General features: G+C 32.6%; 1 protein-coding gene across 1 annotated transcript in view; it reads left to right on the top strand.

Moving 5' to 3' along the window:
* The window catches only part of LOC111054651, a 96,292-nt gene that overhangs the window by 71,972 nt on the left and 5,841 nt on the right, over positions 1-18,479 (top strand). Inside the window, exons 3-6 of the mRNA XM_039429028.1 lie at positions 7,834-8,034; positions 9,185-9,350; positions 10,472-10,627; positions 12,058-12,178. Of these exons, the coding sequence (XP_039284962.1) occupies positions 7,896-8,034; positions 9,185-9,350; positions 10,472-10,627; positions 12,058-12,178 (582 nt within the window). The 5' untranslated portion in view covers positions 7,834-7,895. The remainder of the gene's footprint in view (positions 1-7,833; positions 8,035-9,184; positions 9,351-10,471; positions 10,628-12,057; positions 12,179-18,479) is intronic.

Genomic DNA, 18,479 nt, shown 5'->3' with positions numbered 1-18,479 from the left:
GAATTATGTCAAAAATTGTTATCTTTCCTTATTATCGAATAAATATTAGTGCCAGTTGCACAAAAGCCGGTTAAGTTTTAATCGTAATTAATTCCATGAGAACCAATCAGAAAAGCCGTCTTATCAAAAAGGCTTTCTCTGATTGGTTCTCGTGAAATTAATCACGGTTAAAATTTAACCGACTTTTGTACAACCGGGCCTCAGTCTTGTTGATCGCAGGATATCAGTTATGACTAGCCTAATATATTTTGGTCTTTCAAATATTTTTGTACGTGATCTACTCTTAGTGTAAATTAGAACAGGCAATGAAACATAATATCTACCAACTTGAAAATTTCAAAAATAATACATTAATATGAGATGCACTGAAAACTATATTCATCAACAATATTGTCATACAGTAGAATGATTGATCAATTCAATAATTTTATTTATTACATTTAGAAGAGGACTAATAATTATATTTATATATATAGCAAGAATTTCATCCAATGAAAAATTTAAATGATCATTTCTTGTTGTGTTTTCTATGTACCTATGTAGTGTTTGAAAGTTTCTAATGTTTTACAAGCAAATTTATGATTTAAGATTACATGAAATTTAACAAAATTTGTGGACAATAATTGATATAAACAAAGAGAGTAATAGTTATAAATTTAGTATCAACAAAGCTCATAGATGAGAAGCGTTTAAAATGAAACTTGAAAATCCAGGTAGGCTAATGTAGTTGAAAAACTTAAATAATTATGTAGGCCTAATCTAGTACTTATCATAGTAATCAGAGTAAATTCTTTGTCAAATCAAATCAAAATCATTTACTTGAAATTCATACAAAATATTCTCAAAAATATGGAACGACAAGTTAGTGAACAAGAAAACCTAATGAGTTTCAACAACTTTTGCTATTTTTTAAGTTAGTGACTTGTTTTTGATGGAGTATTATCTCTCAAATTATTGGGAAAATACAGCAATTCAATTACTTCACCGAGCTTTAGCTTATAGTTGTGCAATAACAATAATTGTTTTTTGAATCTCTCATAAAGCCTACTACACGGGTTGCACGGGACACATAGCCTACATGGACACGATATTGAAAGAATGAACTGATTTCATGATCTAAAATTCATTTCTGAATAGGATCAATTTTATACTAGCAGTATTTCCCATTATTGGAAATTATTATAAGCGTCCGCCATAGAGGGATCTTGCGAAGGACATTAGAGGGATCTAATGTAAGTCTCATCATGTAGATTATATTATGGGAATTGGATGTTGCAATCTAATTTTCATATAATCAGTTATATGATGAGATTCACATTAAACTTTCAGCATTTCTTATAAATAACTCCTACGCTTCTCATTATCAACCAATGCTGACAGGTGACAGTTTGAAGTGGACCCCACTCACTATTAATGCTTATTAATTTTGAATTTGAGGTAAATTTAATTTATCTCAGTATTGGAACTAAATTCGATGTTTTCGATTTGAATAATCGCAATGGGAACAGACTGAACAATATGACATTTAGATGTAATCTGTTGGGAATTTACATCAAATTTTATCACGAATATTATTATTATATTAAATTGAACTCGGAAAAGTGAGATTAGAGCTCATATCTCGGACAAGGTCACATCTCCTCCAGTTTCTAGTGGCTGCCAATAGTGAGATTTACTCCAGCATTTCAAATAAATAGCATCAATTTTTCCCATTTAACCAATGCTGCCCGTTTAAAGAGGATTTGACTTCTAATAGGATGGAAGAAATAATTAAATTCCGGGGAACAGTTATGCATAGCCGACTGTAAAATTACTATTCTTCAAATTCATAATGGAACTATTCCGTAATAAAAGGAAATCACATCTGAGAATGATCTATAATTGAATATATGGGGATTAGATGCAGTCTCTATGCTTTTGATTGGAAGTAAATCTTTCATGAAATGAAGATTTCATATAGATGGATAATGGAAATCTCAGATTGGGCTATTATAATGTAGAGTAGAAATCAGGTCTGAGTATGTATATAGTGAGAGTAGAAAAAGTTATATTTATACACTTTTTTTATGGAGAATTATAATACATAATAGAATCCAATTTACTCTTAGTGAAGTAATTGAGAATTATTCTATTATTTTGCATTCTAAATTAGATCTAGATAAAGCCCATGAAATTATCTTCAATGAAGTTGATGACCAGTCTCAAATCTATTATCATTATCGATAATATCAAGGAAAAGTAACAACGAATAACGAATATCCATGACCGATAATGCAGAATAGTTTCTAAATGTAGCCTACTCTTATGAACTAAATTGTATTAAATGAAGTATAATGGAAATTGTCATTTCATATTCTTATGTAGGTCTAATTGCCTGTCTCTGTTCAATAATTCAATCTGAAGGAAGATTAAGTTCAAAGTAGGCCTATCTGCATTTACGTGATTTGAAGCATTGCTGTGATTTTTAATGCTAACAGTTTTAAGTGAATCTCACGGAATAATACAGTTCATTGCCAGAGCACTCGCTGTGAAGAGTGAGCATGTTTCAAGTATTTTGAGTATCATCCATATAGCCTAGTATATTATCTGGAAAGTTCCTATGTATTGAAGTAAGCTATGTATGATGAGTGAATACCGGTATGCAATATTCAATTATGAGTTTCATTATTGCCAATGAATTTGAAATTGAAAATGAGTTCACGTTTCAAATTCAGTTGGATTGAATAGATTGCTATAGATCCAGAATTGCAAGTAATCAATGAAATTATTGCAATTTCTGTTCATCTCTATTACTATTGTGGGCATTGAATTTATTTCATATCCATGATGAATATAGAAATCTCTCTTACATTTTGAACGATTGGCAACAAATGGGGAGATAAGATAGGCTTTTGAGTAGAATGAAATAATTGACGCGTACGTTTTTCATGTCTGGCAGTAGAATATTTTCACAAGTTGAGTGTTCAAATAGTGAAGTATTATTCAATGAAAATCTATGATAGTATTGGAATATTACGAATTATTTATGAGATACATTTGTATAATATGTTTCACAAAATTTATGTGCATCACATTCTCTATGTATAATTTGAATAGTCATAAAAATCGTAAGCATTCATTTATGATCACTATACTAGACAACGCAGTATATTATTATCAGGGGTGCCCACTCCTCTAAATTTGGAGGAAATTCAGTTTCAGCCCCGCTATTTTCATCAGTAGTCATTTTGAACACTGCTGACCTTTGTAGTGAGTTTCACCTTTTTCAGCAACCCTCCAAGATTTCAAGATTTGATTCTGAGACCTCCCCTCCGCCAAGAGTTTCAAGAACGCAGTCTGCGTCCAACCCCCCCCCTCCCCACTCACCCACTGCGGGCACCTCTGATATAATTGTCTAAAAGACTGTATAATACTCATGTATCAGTGAATTCAATAATATAATAATTGAATTAACGTCTGAGGTCATAGAATAGAAGCCACATACCAATAAGATATTCTAAATAGTTGAATTGACTGGAATTCAGAAATTATAGGTGGGAAATAGTTAATGAGATAGACAACCAGCTACCACCAGACTAATATCTGTCTGTCTGTAGTTTTCTGCTCGTAAGCAGGTCCTTCTATATGGCAGCAGCCCTCCACTCTCTTCTATTCTCTGCCAGTCGCTTCGTTGCATACTAATATCTGATGACAAAAATTTTTAAACATCTGCTTTCAAGGCGATGCGTTAATGACACACATAATGATCCTCTTCTGTCTCACTCCATTCTTCTAAATCTAAAATAACTGGTCAACGATTATCTTACAACTCCTAACCTCTTCTAATATCTTTTTCTGTCTCCTCTAAAGTGAGATTCAATTTGAACTGTCAGGATTTCCTATAGATAAACATAAATGCTTCTCATTCAAACAATGCTGACAATTGTATGGAGTGAATCTCACTATAGCAGACTAACAAACATGTTAGTTATTCAACCATTTTTTTTATCATTAACATTATAGTAATAGTAATCGACTAACATTATTATGAATTTATATCAATCAATCCATCAACTGATAGATGAATTTCTGTGTAAATTGCAACTACTTCAACAACATTTAGTACAACCAGTTTTTGACCTACCAAACTAAAACTATATTGAAATTCACTTCAAAATGTCAGCATCTATGCTTCCGCTTCATCAAATGCTGACTGTGTGGCAGTTTGAAGCGAGTCTCTTTGAAGGCCCCACTTCAATTTTGTTTCCTTCAACCAGTTTTTGAAAACAAGTCTATTGTTTTCTATACAGTTTTCGCAATACAGATCCTGTCTGTATCCTCGCGCCATTAAAAAAACAACAGTTCGATCATTTGCATACAGTGCAGTGTTTTAGTACAATGTACATACGATCTGTATGTACGAGTGACCTCTCTCCTAACTTACATAACATCTTCTGGTGAAATCTCTGTCTTTCTCTCTTATTGTCTTTCTATTGCACTCTTTCTTTCGTGAAAGCTCTATTTCTCTTGCACTTTTTTAGTGAAATGAGGTCACTGGAAACAAGTAGCTGTAATTAGAGCTACTGTGAAGAGGTGTCTCCTGGTATCTCTGTTTTTGACCCATCATTTGCAAAATAATAAAAATCTGTTAATTATTATTAAAACTTGTATATCATGAAAATATTAAACCATATTATTGTATGGGTAAAAGTATATTTCACATTAATACATTGATGAACATAAAAATGTGAGTTTATATAAAAACTGTTGGTCCATTCATCTCTCATTGAACATTATCGCACAAGCCTAAAGCTCATGTGGACATCACTCTCAGCAAAAAAGGCCTCAACTGTCTACATTCATTCAACAAAATACATAATAAAGTACACGGGTATGTTTCAAGAGGAACCTGTCATGCTGATTCCTCTCTGTAAATTGAAGAAAAGGTTTCTCATAAGGTTTCCTTAACTTCATAAGTCATGAATCCACCTAAAAAGGCAGTTCAAACCCTTCGGTCCACAAGCCTGGGAGGCTCCTGAGAGTACTATTATCCGCAAAAAACGTAGATGACAGGAAATAAAACAAGGAGACTGAAGAATAAATTTATTAATTTTTAATTGTTTATTTGTGTATTGTATTATTACAAGAACTATAGTATGAGTTTTTCTGATGAATAAAATCATTATTTCATTGAAGAGGATAGAACATGAAAAAGTGGAATAAAAGAAACTCCGCCAATGAGAGACCTCAGAATAAAGAATAAAGAAATCCCGGAATTAAAGTAGTGTGGAAAATAATATCAATATTGAGAAGGAGTAATATAGATATAATGAATTGATGTGCTATATTAGTGAGTACCATACCGGTACATCAAAATTATTTGTTTGAAAATACCGGAGAGACATGAATAAAGAATATCAATGAGTAAGGAGAAGAGGAAGATGATGGGAGAGGAAAGAAAGAAAAGAAATGGAATGTCCAGAGAAATAGAAAAAGACTGTTAACGCATATAAATGAAGATGATGTGCTGATCAATTGAATTAATAAATTACCAGGAAAGAGATAAAAATTATTGAAGAACAAGAAAGGAACAAGGAGAAAGTTGAAGAAGAGGATGAACAAGTGGAATGCCAATACAACCTTCACAAAATTGAAGTGGGAATCAGGGGAATTAAAAACAATATAGGCATACGTGTTAAAAAGAAGGTTTAGAACTAGAGAAGAGAAGAAAATAAAAAGAACAACGAAGAAAAAACAGAAGAGAAGAGAAATACTACCTAAACGAATCTAGACAGTAGAAGAGAAAATGCAGTGAGAAGCTGTAACGAAGAGGAAATAGAATGACCACAGAGGAATTGCAAAAAAATCAAGTGAAAATCGAACAAATTTTTAATAACGTGTTCAACGAGAACAGGATAAGAAGATTGTTTTGCTTGGCTGAAGGAATGTAGGAATGTTACATCATCTCATTATAACATGGAGCAAGGAAGGAATATAAATTGATCCACTCTGTATTAGCCTTATAACACAGTGAATGCAATGCCAATAGTGTCATGGCCTTGCTAACACTTTAGGCTATAACATAGAAGGAGATTGCCTAGTCTCACGACAGGTATAGCCTAGCCAAGCCTACACTCTTTATTATTATCAGTTTCTTCTTCTTCTTTTTGTTTTTCTTCTTCTTCTTCTTCTTCTTCTTCTTCTTCCTTTTCTTCTTCTTCTTCTTCTTCTTCTTCTTCTTCTTCTTCTTCTTCTTCTTCTTCTTCTTCTTCTTCTTCTCCTCCTCCTCCTCATCCTCCTCCTCCTCCTCCTTCTGTCTTCTTCTTCGTCATGTTTACATTAAAATAAAGTGTTTATGAATTATCACTATAGTATTTGCAAGTAAAAAGAGTCCTTGATAGATCAATGAGAAAGCTTGTTATGTATTAGGCAAAATAATGAATGAAATAGCTACTATGTGGTGAGATTCACTCCAAACTGTTAGCATGCCTTATAAATAGCATCAATGCTACTCATTCAACCGATCTGACATACAGTTTGAATATTGGATCTCACCACTTATAATAATATTATTCAGACCCTGATAAGAGCTATTCCTCATCCAGTGTTACTTGTTGGGGCATTCTTGATCACAAAAAAAAACGTTATTCCCAGATCTGACCCTGATAAGAGCAATAATTTCTCATCTAGTGTTACTTGTTGGGGCTTTCCGGACCACGAAAAAATACGTTATTACAAAAATTTCTTCAGATAAGAGTCGTGATTATATTTAAATTTAATTAATCAAGGTGTTGAACTTGAATTGAGTTTGTGTTACGGTGTTTTAATGAGTTTTAGCGATAATTTTTATGATATTTTCCTCTTATACTATGGCTTAATATGGTCACGAAGTCAACTGAAAACTTCAGTAACAGACAAAAAATAGCCTGAGATTATTTTGGAGGGTAGACCATACCAAACACAACTCCAAAATGGAGGTTACTACAACATATTTGATGAAAACTTTTTTAAATGTATGAATTCAGGGCCACTTTCTTGTATATATATAAAAAATAATTATAGTTATAATTTGTATTTTCATTCTATTATTTTATTAATTTCAGAGGGTACTAAAATTATTATTTATTTATTGATGAAAACTATATTTCATTACGATAACACTTTATTAGATTATTGCCAAATATCACTTTCAATAATAATATTATTTGTTGAAATTATTTACCCCTCATTCGATTCATTTTGAATAATGTGAAGTTATATTATTGAAACTACAATTTTATTAATTGCAGTTTTCCTTAATTTGGTTACCTTTTCGTCTCATTTTATATGATCAAAAAATCCTAGAATTATAAATTCATATTATTTTAATTAAAATATTCAAAGAGTATCTTTTCATGTCTCCCCTCCAACATTCATACCTTTATGTTTTTGTAATAACAATTATGAGATAGTAATTTCTCTTCTATACTTTCTCTTATTATTACTTCACCTTTCAATTCAAATTATTGTGCTCTTTTCGATAATTTCGGTATCATATTGAAAATAGAATTATGAATTTTTACTCTTCAATGTTTGATTTCATTACGAACTGATTAACTGCTTGTTCAAAAGTGATTATGAATTTTTTTCGAAAAACAGGAAAGATAGGATCTTTTTGAATCTCCGTTTGTCATTTTTTTATTGGCTTAAAACCCGTCCTCTCTTACACCTTTTTTGAAGAATTATCTGTTCTTCGATATTTTATATTCATCAAAATATTCAGTTCCTATGTTTTCTTGATATTAAAAAAAAATTGTCCACTCCACTTTTAGTGAATTCTTTTCCATGAAGATAACAATTTCATTTTAATTGCAGGTAACACTTCTACTGAGTGGCAATTGAGAGTAGATTAGAGAGAGATCGAGAGATAGCAGAGCATGGCAAAGAGAGTGAGCAAACACCACTACGTTGCCACTCCTTCCCCCACTTCCCCCTCAACCCCCACAACTCATCACTCTCTCATCGGCATGCCCTCTTCACACCCCTACCGGCACAACCCTGGATATTCCACTGATGGTAAGACAATAATATTATAATACATTCAAGTTAACAATATTCTACAAATTCTCACAAAGAATTTATTAAATTGATGATGGAATGAACATACCGGTACACTATAAAGGTTGTTTTCATGATATTCAATTAGGTTGTTTCATAGCCACCTCTGTATTAGAGGTGGCTATGGTTGTTTCCTATGTGAATATTTTATTGATAAAAAACTAAGTTTCAATACTCAGGGCATCATCATCATCAGTAATTATTTTTTTAAATCTTTTATTTACAAAAATAAAACTAATATTGAATATATAGGTAACTCAAAATACACTACGAAGTAGGCCTAAACAGTGTGTAAATCTTCTATGGGTAGGTGATAATAAATTTCATAGAAACACGGACTTTATGTGTCGCACTAGTGTCCCACTGGTGTTCCAGCCTGGCAGGCTATCACAGTGTAATAATTATTATTTATTCATTCAATCATTCAGAATTACACAACTTATAGAAAAGTACCAAAACCTCACGCCCAAAACGGTTCCAATTATTCGAATCTATACAACAGTCCAAATGTATCTAGGTTATGTGTCATTTCAACATCCTTCAGTTATACACTCAATTCACAATTCAAAACACACAAAACTCATTTTTGAATGAAAAAATACTTCTAAATTGAATTAGATCAATTAAAAAATATTCAGAAAATTCCAAACTTTTAAAAAACTATAACATTTTGAGACTGTAATACGATTAGGCCTATCTACTTACACAGATGGATTCCCACTTATCAGTGTCATAGTCAACCTGCCCGGTACAGTGAGAATATTATTCCTATAAGTTCTAACGGGACTTTTCATACTCGCTCAGCTGGGTTAAGTGAGTGGTAATAGTCCAACTAGAGCTCATGGAAATTAAATTTTCACTGTGCCTGTCACTTCCACTGATACGTAGGAATCCAGCTTAAAGTGTATTCTTCTTCTGCCAAAGTATGAACAAATCCACAATAACTAATATTAGGTATTCTTTTCTTTGCCCAAGTTCACTAGAAAGCAGATGGCTTAATGTCAGCTGAAGAGACTAATGTTTTGTTGGAATGCTTTCTGCGTTAATATATTACTATTGAATCCCTTGATTTGGCAAACTAAAAACTGCCAACTTGCACTTTTTGCAGGCGAAGAAAGCCAGCGCGCCGCCTCCGATCGCACCGTCTCCGAGTACATGGTGACCAATGAGAAGGCGAGGGTGGTGCCGCCCCCGCGCAAGCACCGCTCCGCCTCCGGCACTGCCGCCTCCAAGCAGCGCTCCAAGAGTGATGACCGGCTTGACAGGCGATATGAGTAAGAATTATTTGTACTCACACGTTCTGCAGAAAGGGATATCAAAGATAATCTGCATTTTTTACTTTGTTGTTGTAATGTTTCATTATATCAATTCTCATTTCTTTTTTAAATTAATACAATCCCTGTTAGTTTTTGAGTTGGGAAAATTCAATGAAGTTTACATGGAAAAGTTTTTAGAAAGAAACAGTAGGTACAAATGAAATATTAAATTATTTTGGGAAACGAAGTAGTAACTGAAATTGAAGAGCTTATGTATACATTTCAAATAAAATTTGCTTAAAAATTATCACTGAATAGAGTTTAAAAAACTATTATTGAAGTCGATGTTTTCCATTTTCGCTGGCATTGATCACATAAGGGTGAGAGTGCCTGAGAGTGTATTTTCCAGAGATCAATAAATAAAACGATGAAATCCTGAAAAAGAATTATTCAGAAAATAGGTAGCCTAATTATGTGTTGAAATTATATATTTGAACACAATTTTCAAGTGTTAGTCCACTCTTTAAGAGAAATGTTATGAACCCTGGAAGATCTTTAAATCAGGAGATTTTGGGCAACCATTTTCATATACCAAGGATTCTTGATATTGAACTTAGTCGACTGATTGAATACGATTGATGATGAATACCTACATTTTATACAGGCTTCTTATAGCTATATTCACCCATATATATATATATATATATATATATATATATTATATATATATATATCTATATATATATATATATATATATATATATATATATATATATATATATATTATATATATATATATATATAAATATAAATATAAATACATAAATACATATATATAAATATAAATATAATATATATATATATAAATATAAATACATAAATACATATATATAAATATAAATATATATATATATAATATATATATATATATATATATATATTATATATATATATATATATATATATAAAGGTAATCATCTTTCCCGGTATATGATAAGATAAGATAAATCATCATCTTATGATAATATATGATAAATCATCTAATATTTCTATATAGTGATACTTGACTTGTATTGAATACGGTCTTAAGAATAGTACAGTTTTTTAATGGAGTAAAATATTGAAATTGTATTTTACAGAAACGGTGGCGGCCGGAGGAGCAACCTGAGCAATCACTCACACTCGCACAGACACACGCACCAGCATCCCCCCTCTCCCCACCACCACTACACAGACCACGAGGGCTCCGACATCTATGTGACGAGTGGCGCATACCGGGCACCCTCTGAGATCAGGTGGGCCTTTAATTATCAAAGTGCTAGTGGTTGTAAACTAAACTCGAAATTAAACATAAAATTCTAATTCAAATTAATTATAATTATTATTTAACGAAAATCCTAAATAAATGCTGTAAATCACCCCGAAGCATTTATTTAGGATTTTCGTTAGATAATAATAATTATATATTATTAATTATTAGCATTTGAATAAATGCATTCTCCATTTATTCCATCTGTCAAATTTTATTCATAAAATGTAATTATATAGACATCAATTGGGGATAGAAACAATTTTGGGTTTATCCTGTTGATTCTCTCCCAATCATTAATATGATATTATGATTGTGGAATGAAATAAATAAATTAATTGATGAAACTCGAATGATATTATGATTGGATATTATTTAGATACAGTAACATTGAATCACGTAGTAAAGAACTATATAGTGTTTCCTTTTCCTGTGAATGAAGGTAGATAAGTCACACAAGAATTGAATTGAAATTTATTAGAATGGTTGTATTCTAAACCTTTGCAGTGCAAAGCGGCACTTTCTTTGTAAAATCTCTTGTAAAACAATATGTAAATTTCAATAGGCAAATGTCAGGATTTCTCAATGATTTCATATTTTTGAAAGAGTAATATTTTTTTTTTCAAATCAAATCAAATTTTATTCACAATTTCAAAAAAACAATTTAGGGTCCTGCCAAACCTGTAGGTTTTTCGGCGGGTGCCCAATCACAAAAACAATATTAAGAACATAATTAGGTAAGTTTACTAGGAATTTTTATGACATTCCAAGTTCGAAATAAATAAAGAAAAATACATTATAAGTTTTATTTGAGTTGCAACAGTTTGATTTCAGAATAATCTATCAGCTAACCTGGATGTTTAAAATTTTTCCCGTTCTTTTGAAATTTCAAATCTCAGGAACTGATTTGAATCAAAATCACTCATCTTTGGCTGTTATCTCTAATGACTCTTATATTGTGAGGATTTCTAGCTTCAACCTAATTGGCTTTTAGAATATCGTTCTACTTTTCTGTTGATTGTATTGTTGTGGCTATAAAACATAATTCTTGAAAATTAAACCAAGTCAAATTAAATAAAAAAATTGTTGGTAATTAAAAAATGAATTACAACTATGAATTTTTTCTACTTCCTTTGAATTTAGTAACATTCAGGCCTATGCATCTGAGACCTTTTTTGTGATATTAGTGAAAGGCTATTTGAGTAGATGGGTTGATGGCCCTTGAAAATGAGAATAAAGTTTTGATAAAAATTTGAGAACTCGTTTAGGATTCAATTAAATTCAAATATTCTACAAAATTACAGTGTTTAAAATAAGATGTATCATGTAATGATGTAATGTACCATAATGATCCATGAGATAGAATAAATTGTGGGCTTTTTCCATGAAAAATTTAACAATAAATATTTGTTCTAGTCGAGGATCGAGGTACAGTAGAGGAGCTCGCAGTGTACACTCCAAGGCCCCCAGCCACTACTCGTACAGATCGCCCTCCGAGGTGTCGACCATCAAAACTAAAGTCGATCGAAAACGTGGGGTAAGTTCACAATAAAAAGCTGATTTCCAATCAATCAGGTTATCAATTCATTCAATCGTATTGTTTTGATGCCAATATCAGCATTGTACCCACTTCGATCTCCATCTCACTTTCATGCTATCACGCTCAATAATTTTTGGGTACAATATTAATGAGAATGAAGATGATGTCCACATAATAATGATGTAACTATATTCTATACTATAAGCCCTGTGGGATTGTGCAATGTCACCTACATAGAAAATGTGAGGGATGGTGAAAGATCATCCTCCCCATAGGTAACAACCACCATAACTATGATCGATCGAAAATGTGGGGTAAGTTCACAAAGAACCCAATAAATCATCATTTGAATTAGGTCTAATTAGGATAGTCTAATTTATATTGATGAAGATGATGAACACATGAGCTCAAGGCATTGTACATGGAAAATGTGAGGGATAATGAGAGGAAATTTGACTACCGTACAATAAAATTGATTATTGAGGATATGGATGACACAATCAAGAAGAAATGGCACAAGTGGAAAATATCCAATGTTTATGAACCAAATTTCATTATTATGTCAAGCCGATTATTACTATCTTGGCAGGGTGAGAGCAGTGTATGAACGGCACAGTATGAGAGACTATCTATAGTTTCACGAAAGAGAACTACCGAACGTGGACTATTGGCTTGACATTTAACAGTATAATTTGGAACATAAACGCCCTAATATCATGAGATATATTTTTATGTTATATTTTATCTATGATGATACTCACATGAGCAAGCATGAGTGACAATGGATAATGATGTTATTGCTTTAGTGGTTGTCACGTTATTCTTTATTTAAAAATAACGATTAGCCTCCTGCTTGGCATCAGTCGGTAAAGCATGAGATTTGATATAATTAGGTCGTGGTTTTCTAATAGTATTCAGTCTTAAAGAATCTTGATAGGCCTAGATATGGGCTTCTCCAATAACTCTTGTAATTCAATAATAATAAATATATATATATAAATGATACTTATACTATAGAGATGAGGAATATAAAATAAATTGCACACCATGAAAATTTTACACATATATTACATAAATAATGCAAAGATCAGTCGAGGCAAAAAATATATATAGAGCGATAAAAAATATAATATAAAAATAGAACAATATTTGAAATCAATAAAAATATCACAGGCTAACTTTATATTCTAGATTTATGGCACGAATCATTACCATGTGCCTTTATCTTGAAATCATATGCATTCTTTGGCATGTAGCTGTGACATGTACTTGCTAATACTTGTCTGCTTGGATAATTCAATCATAAATATGTGCTCTAAGATCAGCTTGATAAATTAGCCACTAATAATCCAAATATATCTATATATTAAAATCTCTAGTATTTAGTAGATTTATTTGTATCGAATATATATTTTTTATCTCAGGGTGTAAGATTCGGCACCTGACGGAATAGGTAGAGCCATTCATCTAGTGAATTAGAACTATGATAAATTATCGCAAATTGTATTGCAAAAATTAAATATTGTATGCATACGTTTGATAGCCTAGATTTCGTACTTCTTTGATTAAATAGAAATTTCTAAAATATTGATCTATATACTTTTCTTTCAATTAAATACCTTTGATACTAATTTTTACTTGCGCAAGTATTACTCTTATTAATTTCTTAATTTATAATAACCCTTTCGGCGAGCTAGCTTTGATCATCAGATTATTTCGAAGCACTAGGGCGCCCATCACTAAATTCAAATTTAAATCACTCACGTGTCGAAAATCTTCTTGTAAGCCGCCGATGTCGATCCAACTCCATGTGGTCCGGGAATATGGTAGCCGGAATCGTCTCCTCCAAGGGGTTATAAATTTAATTAAAATGAAAAATGACTTCTGCTTCACAATAGCATCACGAAGTCTTCTTAAGAAATTTAATAATTTACTTTAACTTTAACTTTTACAAAATCATTAGTAAGGTACTTCGCTCTAAAATATTTGGGGTCCTCTTATGGTGGCATCTGGCTGGCGAGTCTGGTTCTTCCTTCTCAAGTTTTACAGATCCTCTTTCCGACTTTCAAATTAGCATAAAATTTAAATATCTCAATCCTCCGCCATTAAATTCAAATAGATCTTACAAAGAATGCCAAAATATTGCTTAGATTATATGATTAATAATTTCTTTGCATTCGAGCCATATTGATAATATAGATTACACAAATTTTTACACAAAATCTACTACAATTATATAAATATATATAAATATTTTTGAATTGGCCTACAATTGCCGCCTATTAACTGCTGTTTTACTATTGGTGCATGCAAATTTTATTAGGTATTCATGCGCCTGGTAACTCTTATTTCCTGAATACATTAAATTATTTTTATTTGGTTTTATATTTATGCTCTTTGCATGCTAGTTAATATTATATATATTAATATTAATTCCATGCTAACTAATAATTAGCCACGTGGACGGGTGTTTTTTCACATTGCACACCGTCTGATTGCAATAAAGCTCTGCCAAGGGGTTTTGGTCAGATTCTACGTTCTTCGGTTTGATCGATCTCTAGGTCACCGACCCGTGAATACTTCTACATAACCTCAATCTTCAAATATTTTATAAATAATATATTTATGAGTAGTAAACTTTCTTCAAATCCTTTTTAAGTTCTTGTACCATTTAGCCAGAACAAGCTGATGCTATCTTATCTTGATTATTATCTGCTTGGCGATATTAGCCAATTACTTTATTTTTAGACCTATTACTATTTCTGTTAGGGCTTTTCATCTACCCAGATTTAAGATGTTACACACGCCCCTGGGTTTGAATTCAAAATATTTGAGAATCACAATGTTTTTAATGAAAACCCACCCTTCAAATACACTGATATACACTATACTTTATTTATAAATTATACTCTCCTACTTCTATCACATTTCGCAGTCATATTTGCTGCATCTCCTTTATACCTTTATCAAAAACAATAACAAATTCTCCTCCTCAACACACATAAAAATATCATAAATATAAACTTCTAAACGTACTCCTCCTGACACCATTTACAACACAGTAATTTTTGAATTCGCCGCTTGCAGGGCCGCCAACTTAACTATACACATTTCATAATTCTCATAAATGATTCCTTTTAGACAATAATTTCGATTCATAAACTTCTGGGCTTATATCTTATAGTATTTCTTAGGTCTTAATATAAATAATTTTCTATACATCAGGTACAATACTTTCTTTTGCTAATGGCTCTTTGGTTTTGGTAACTGGTATTCACTTTAAATCTTTTCAGGTAACAAACGTGGCATAATTAAAAGTAATAAATATAAAACATATAAATAAATATACCGACATTAATAAATATAATAAATAACAATAATAAATAACTCTTTGGGTACAGTACTTCTTTTTATAAACATATGTTCAACAGACATTACATTCATTTGATTTGGGTGGCTTTGGCCAGCTGGTCACTGGTTCTACAGAATTTGCTGTCGAGTTTCATAACTATTAACCTAACTGCTCAATTTTTTCTCTTAAAAAGGTAATTAACAAATTTTAATTTTATTATCCCCGCTTGTGTCCTTTTTTATCTGATGTATATAATTTAATTACATATTTAAAAATTGTTCTTTTCCTTATTGCAGGCTTCTAACGGCTGGAAGGAATTAAAACATTGGATTGTTGCCACGAGGTCCTATACCAATATTAAATTTATTAAGGAAGGTTAGTAATCGGTTTGATAATAATGTTTTCCTTGATTTCTTATCATATTTATTTCAAATTCGATGATATTTCATGTAGAATTGTAGTGGTTTTCCCGTATCTTGGCTTTTTGCTTGTAGCTATACTGCTGTAGGCCGTTCGGTTATCTTCTGTCCGGTTGTTGATTGTTGAGGCTGTCCTAATTGATAATTATTTTCATCATAAATTTAAAGCCCTTGTACCTTGTGTACTTTTTCAAACAATTCCAAGCTTCATTAATTGTAGTTCCTCTCAATCCATTCTTTTTCCAATCAATCTGTACTCTTAACTCATCCTTCCTTTTATTTTCATCTAATACTCTTGATTTCGGCTCATTATAACTCATTAAGCTTGCAACAATAAACATTTTTATAATATTAAATTTCCAATTATCAATCATAGATTCATTTAATAATAACAATACAATATTTTTCATCTTATCCACAACACAGTATTTTATCCATATCACAGCCATAACTATCATTACACACAATATCCAAACATTTATCAACTTTTTAACAATATAATCTCTCATCATATAATAACTATTTACTTCCATTTTATTAATATAACTTTTTACTGCTTCCTTTCTTCTCAAACACCGTTTATCCTTAATTAACCTCCACAAGTAGTCCACTCCATTATTTTCCCGGCATGAATCAATAGTTGCTTTGTTACCAGTTCCATTTCTGTTCCAATTAGGCCTATTTGATTCCTTTTCTCGGTCACATCGCTGATCATAGCCTTTAAAGCGTATGTGCCGCGGATGCAGGTTGTCGGCTTCCTGTCTTCCTCGGTGCCGGTCCGGTGTCCTCTTCGGGCGTTTGAACCGTGCATGCGGCCGGTATGCGCGCGCGTGGTTCCTCCTTCGTCGCTTCTTCCGCCTCCCGGGCCTTGCGATGCATGTTATTACGGTCCTGTATGCTGTCCTCCTCGTCCTGATGCCGGTCGGGTGTCCTCGGGCGCCTCCGTCTCCGGGCCTTGCGGTGGTCGCTCCTCTTATCCGGTAATCCGTCCTCCCTGTTGTCATCCTCTTGGTCCTGGTCCTTGGTCTGCTGTGGGGTCAAATGATGCGCGGGTGTGGTGTGCAGATACATGGTGGCGGTCTCTTGATGTGCGGGCTGCTCTTCCTGCGGTGATGGGTCTTCGGCGGGAAACAATATACTTAAAATGGGTTGTTGCTTGCGGCTGGCTTTAATTGCATGTTTGGCGGCGGTTTTTTGTGGTAGGCTGTCTTGTATTGGCTTTGGTTCTTCTAATATTTTCGGTAAACCGTTCACAAAGGTGGTATATGAGGCTGTAGTATCTTTATTTTCTCTATCTATTTTTTCTGGGCTTGCGTGGGTTGTATCGGGGTTATCATGTATTTGTAATTTTTTAGCTGTAGTCTTCTCTGTGTTTGGTGGTGGGTTATCTTGTGTTTTTTGTTTATTTGATCTGGACGCATGTTCTAATGTGTAGTTTGTACTTATTTGTTGAGGTGGCGGTTTGTAATTTCTATTATAATTATTCTGAGTGTAATCATTATTTCTGTTAAATCGATCATGGCCATAATAATAATTTCTTTCATAGGTTTGCTGTGGATAATGATTTGTTTGACGATTCTGAAAACTTCTATTATTCCAGCTGTTATTTTGATTATGATTATAGCGGCGTTTAAATTGAGGGGTAGATCGTGAGCAATCATGTGGTACTGATTCATAGTTTTGGCTGGTATACTGATTACTTTTTGAGTTATGTTGATTTTGTGTATATCTCTGGTCTGAACGGTGGTTTGATATTGCCATTGCAGACTGTATGCCATATAAATGATTAATCAGCTGCTTACAATCAGTAATGGGTTGTGTGGCGAGTGCCATTCTAACTTGATACGGTAGCTTCTTTAAAATAATATTTGCTAATGCCGATTCGTTAATGGGCTCGCTCAATTGAGAATTTTTAAACTGTAGGGCAGTGACGAAAGTGGTACATGCACCGTCTAAGTTAGGGTTGAAATCGCATGATATAATGTCCGCTAGCACGTCCAACTGTTTACTTCTGCTCCAATACTGTTCCAGGAAGACAGCGACAAACTCATCCAATGATGTAAATTCATGGGCTCTACTCCGAAAAAACATCAGGGGTTCGCCAATCAATAAATTAGTCAAACGGAGACGCCAAAAATTCCAAGAGGTAGGTGCAAGAGTTTGTACTAATTTTATCTGATCAATGAATGGTTGAGGTTGCAAATGGCGATCAGTGTTATCAAATTTTCCTAGTCCTTGTAATATACTATGTACGTTGAGGTTGTCTGTTTGAATTCCTTGAGGTTGTTGTTGAATATGATTTTCCAATGCTATTATTTTTTCCTGTGTGATCTGCCATTGACTATTATGTGTAATTTTATTTGCGTTTATTTCTTGATTTAGTTGAGTCAGAGTGGATTTCTGAATTAGTAGAGTTCCATTTAAAGCTTTACAGGTTTCAGTGTTTTGATTGATGCTACCTTGCAGTTGGTTCATTTTTGTGGACATATTAATCTGTTTGTTTTGTATTTCTTTAATATTGCTAATA

This window comes from Nilaparvata lugens, chromosome 5 (genome assembly GCF_014356525.2).
Source record: "Nilaparvata lugens isolate BPH chromosome 5, ASM1435652v1, whole genome shotgun sequence".
Classification (NCBI taxonomy): Eukaryota; Metazoa; Arthropoda; class Insecta; order Hemiptera; family Delphacidae; genus Nilaparvata; species Nilaparvata lugens.
Note: the sequence above shows the minus strand (reverse complement) of the source record. Positions and strands in the feature narration are given on the sequence as shown.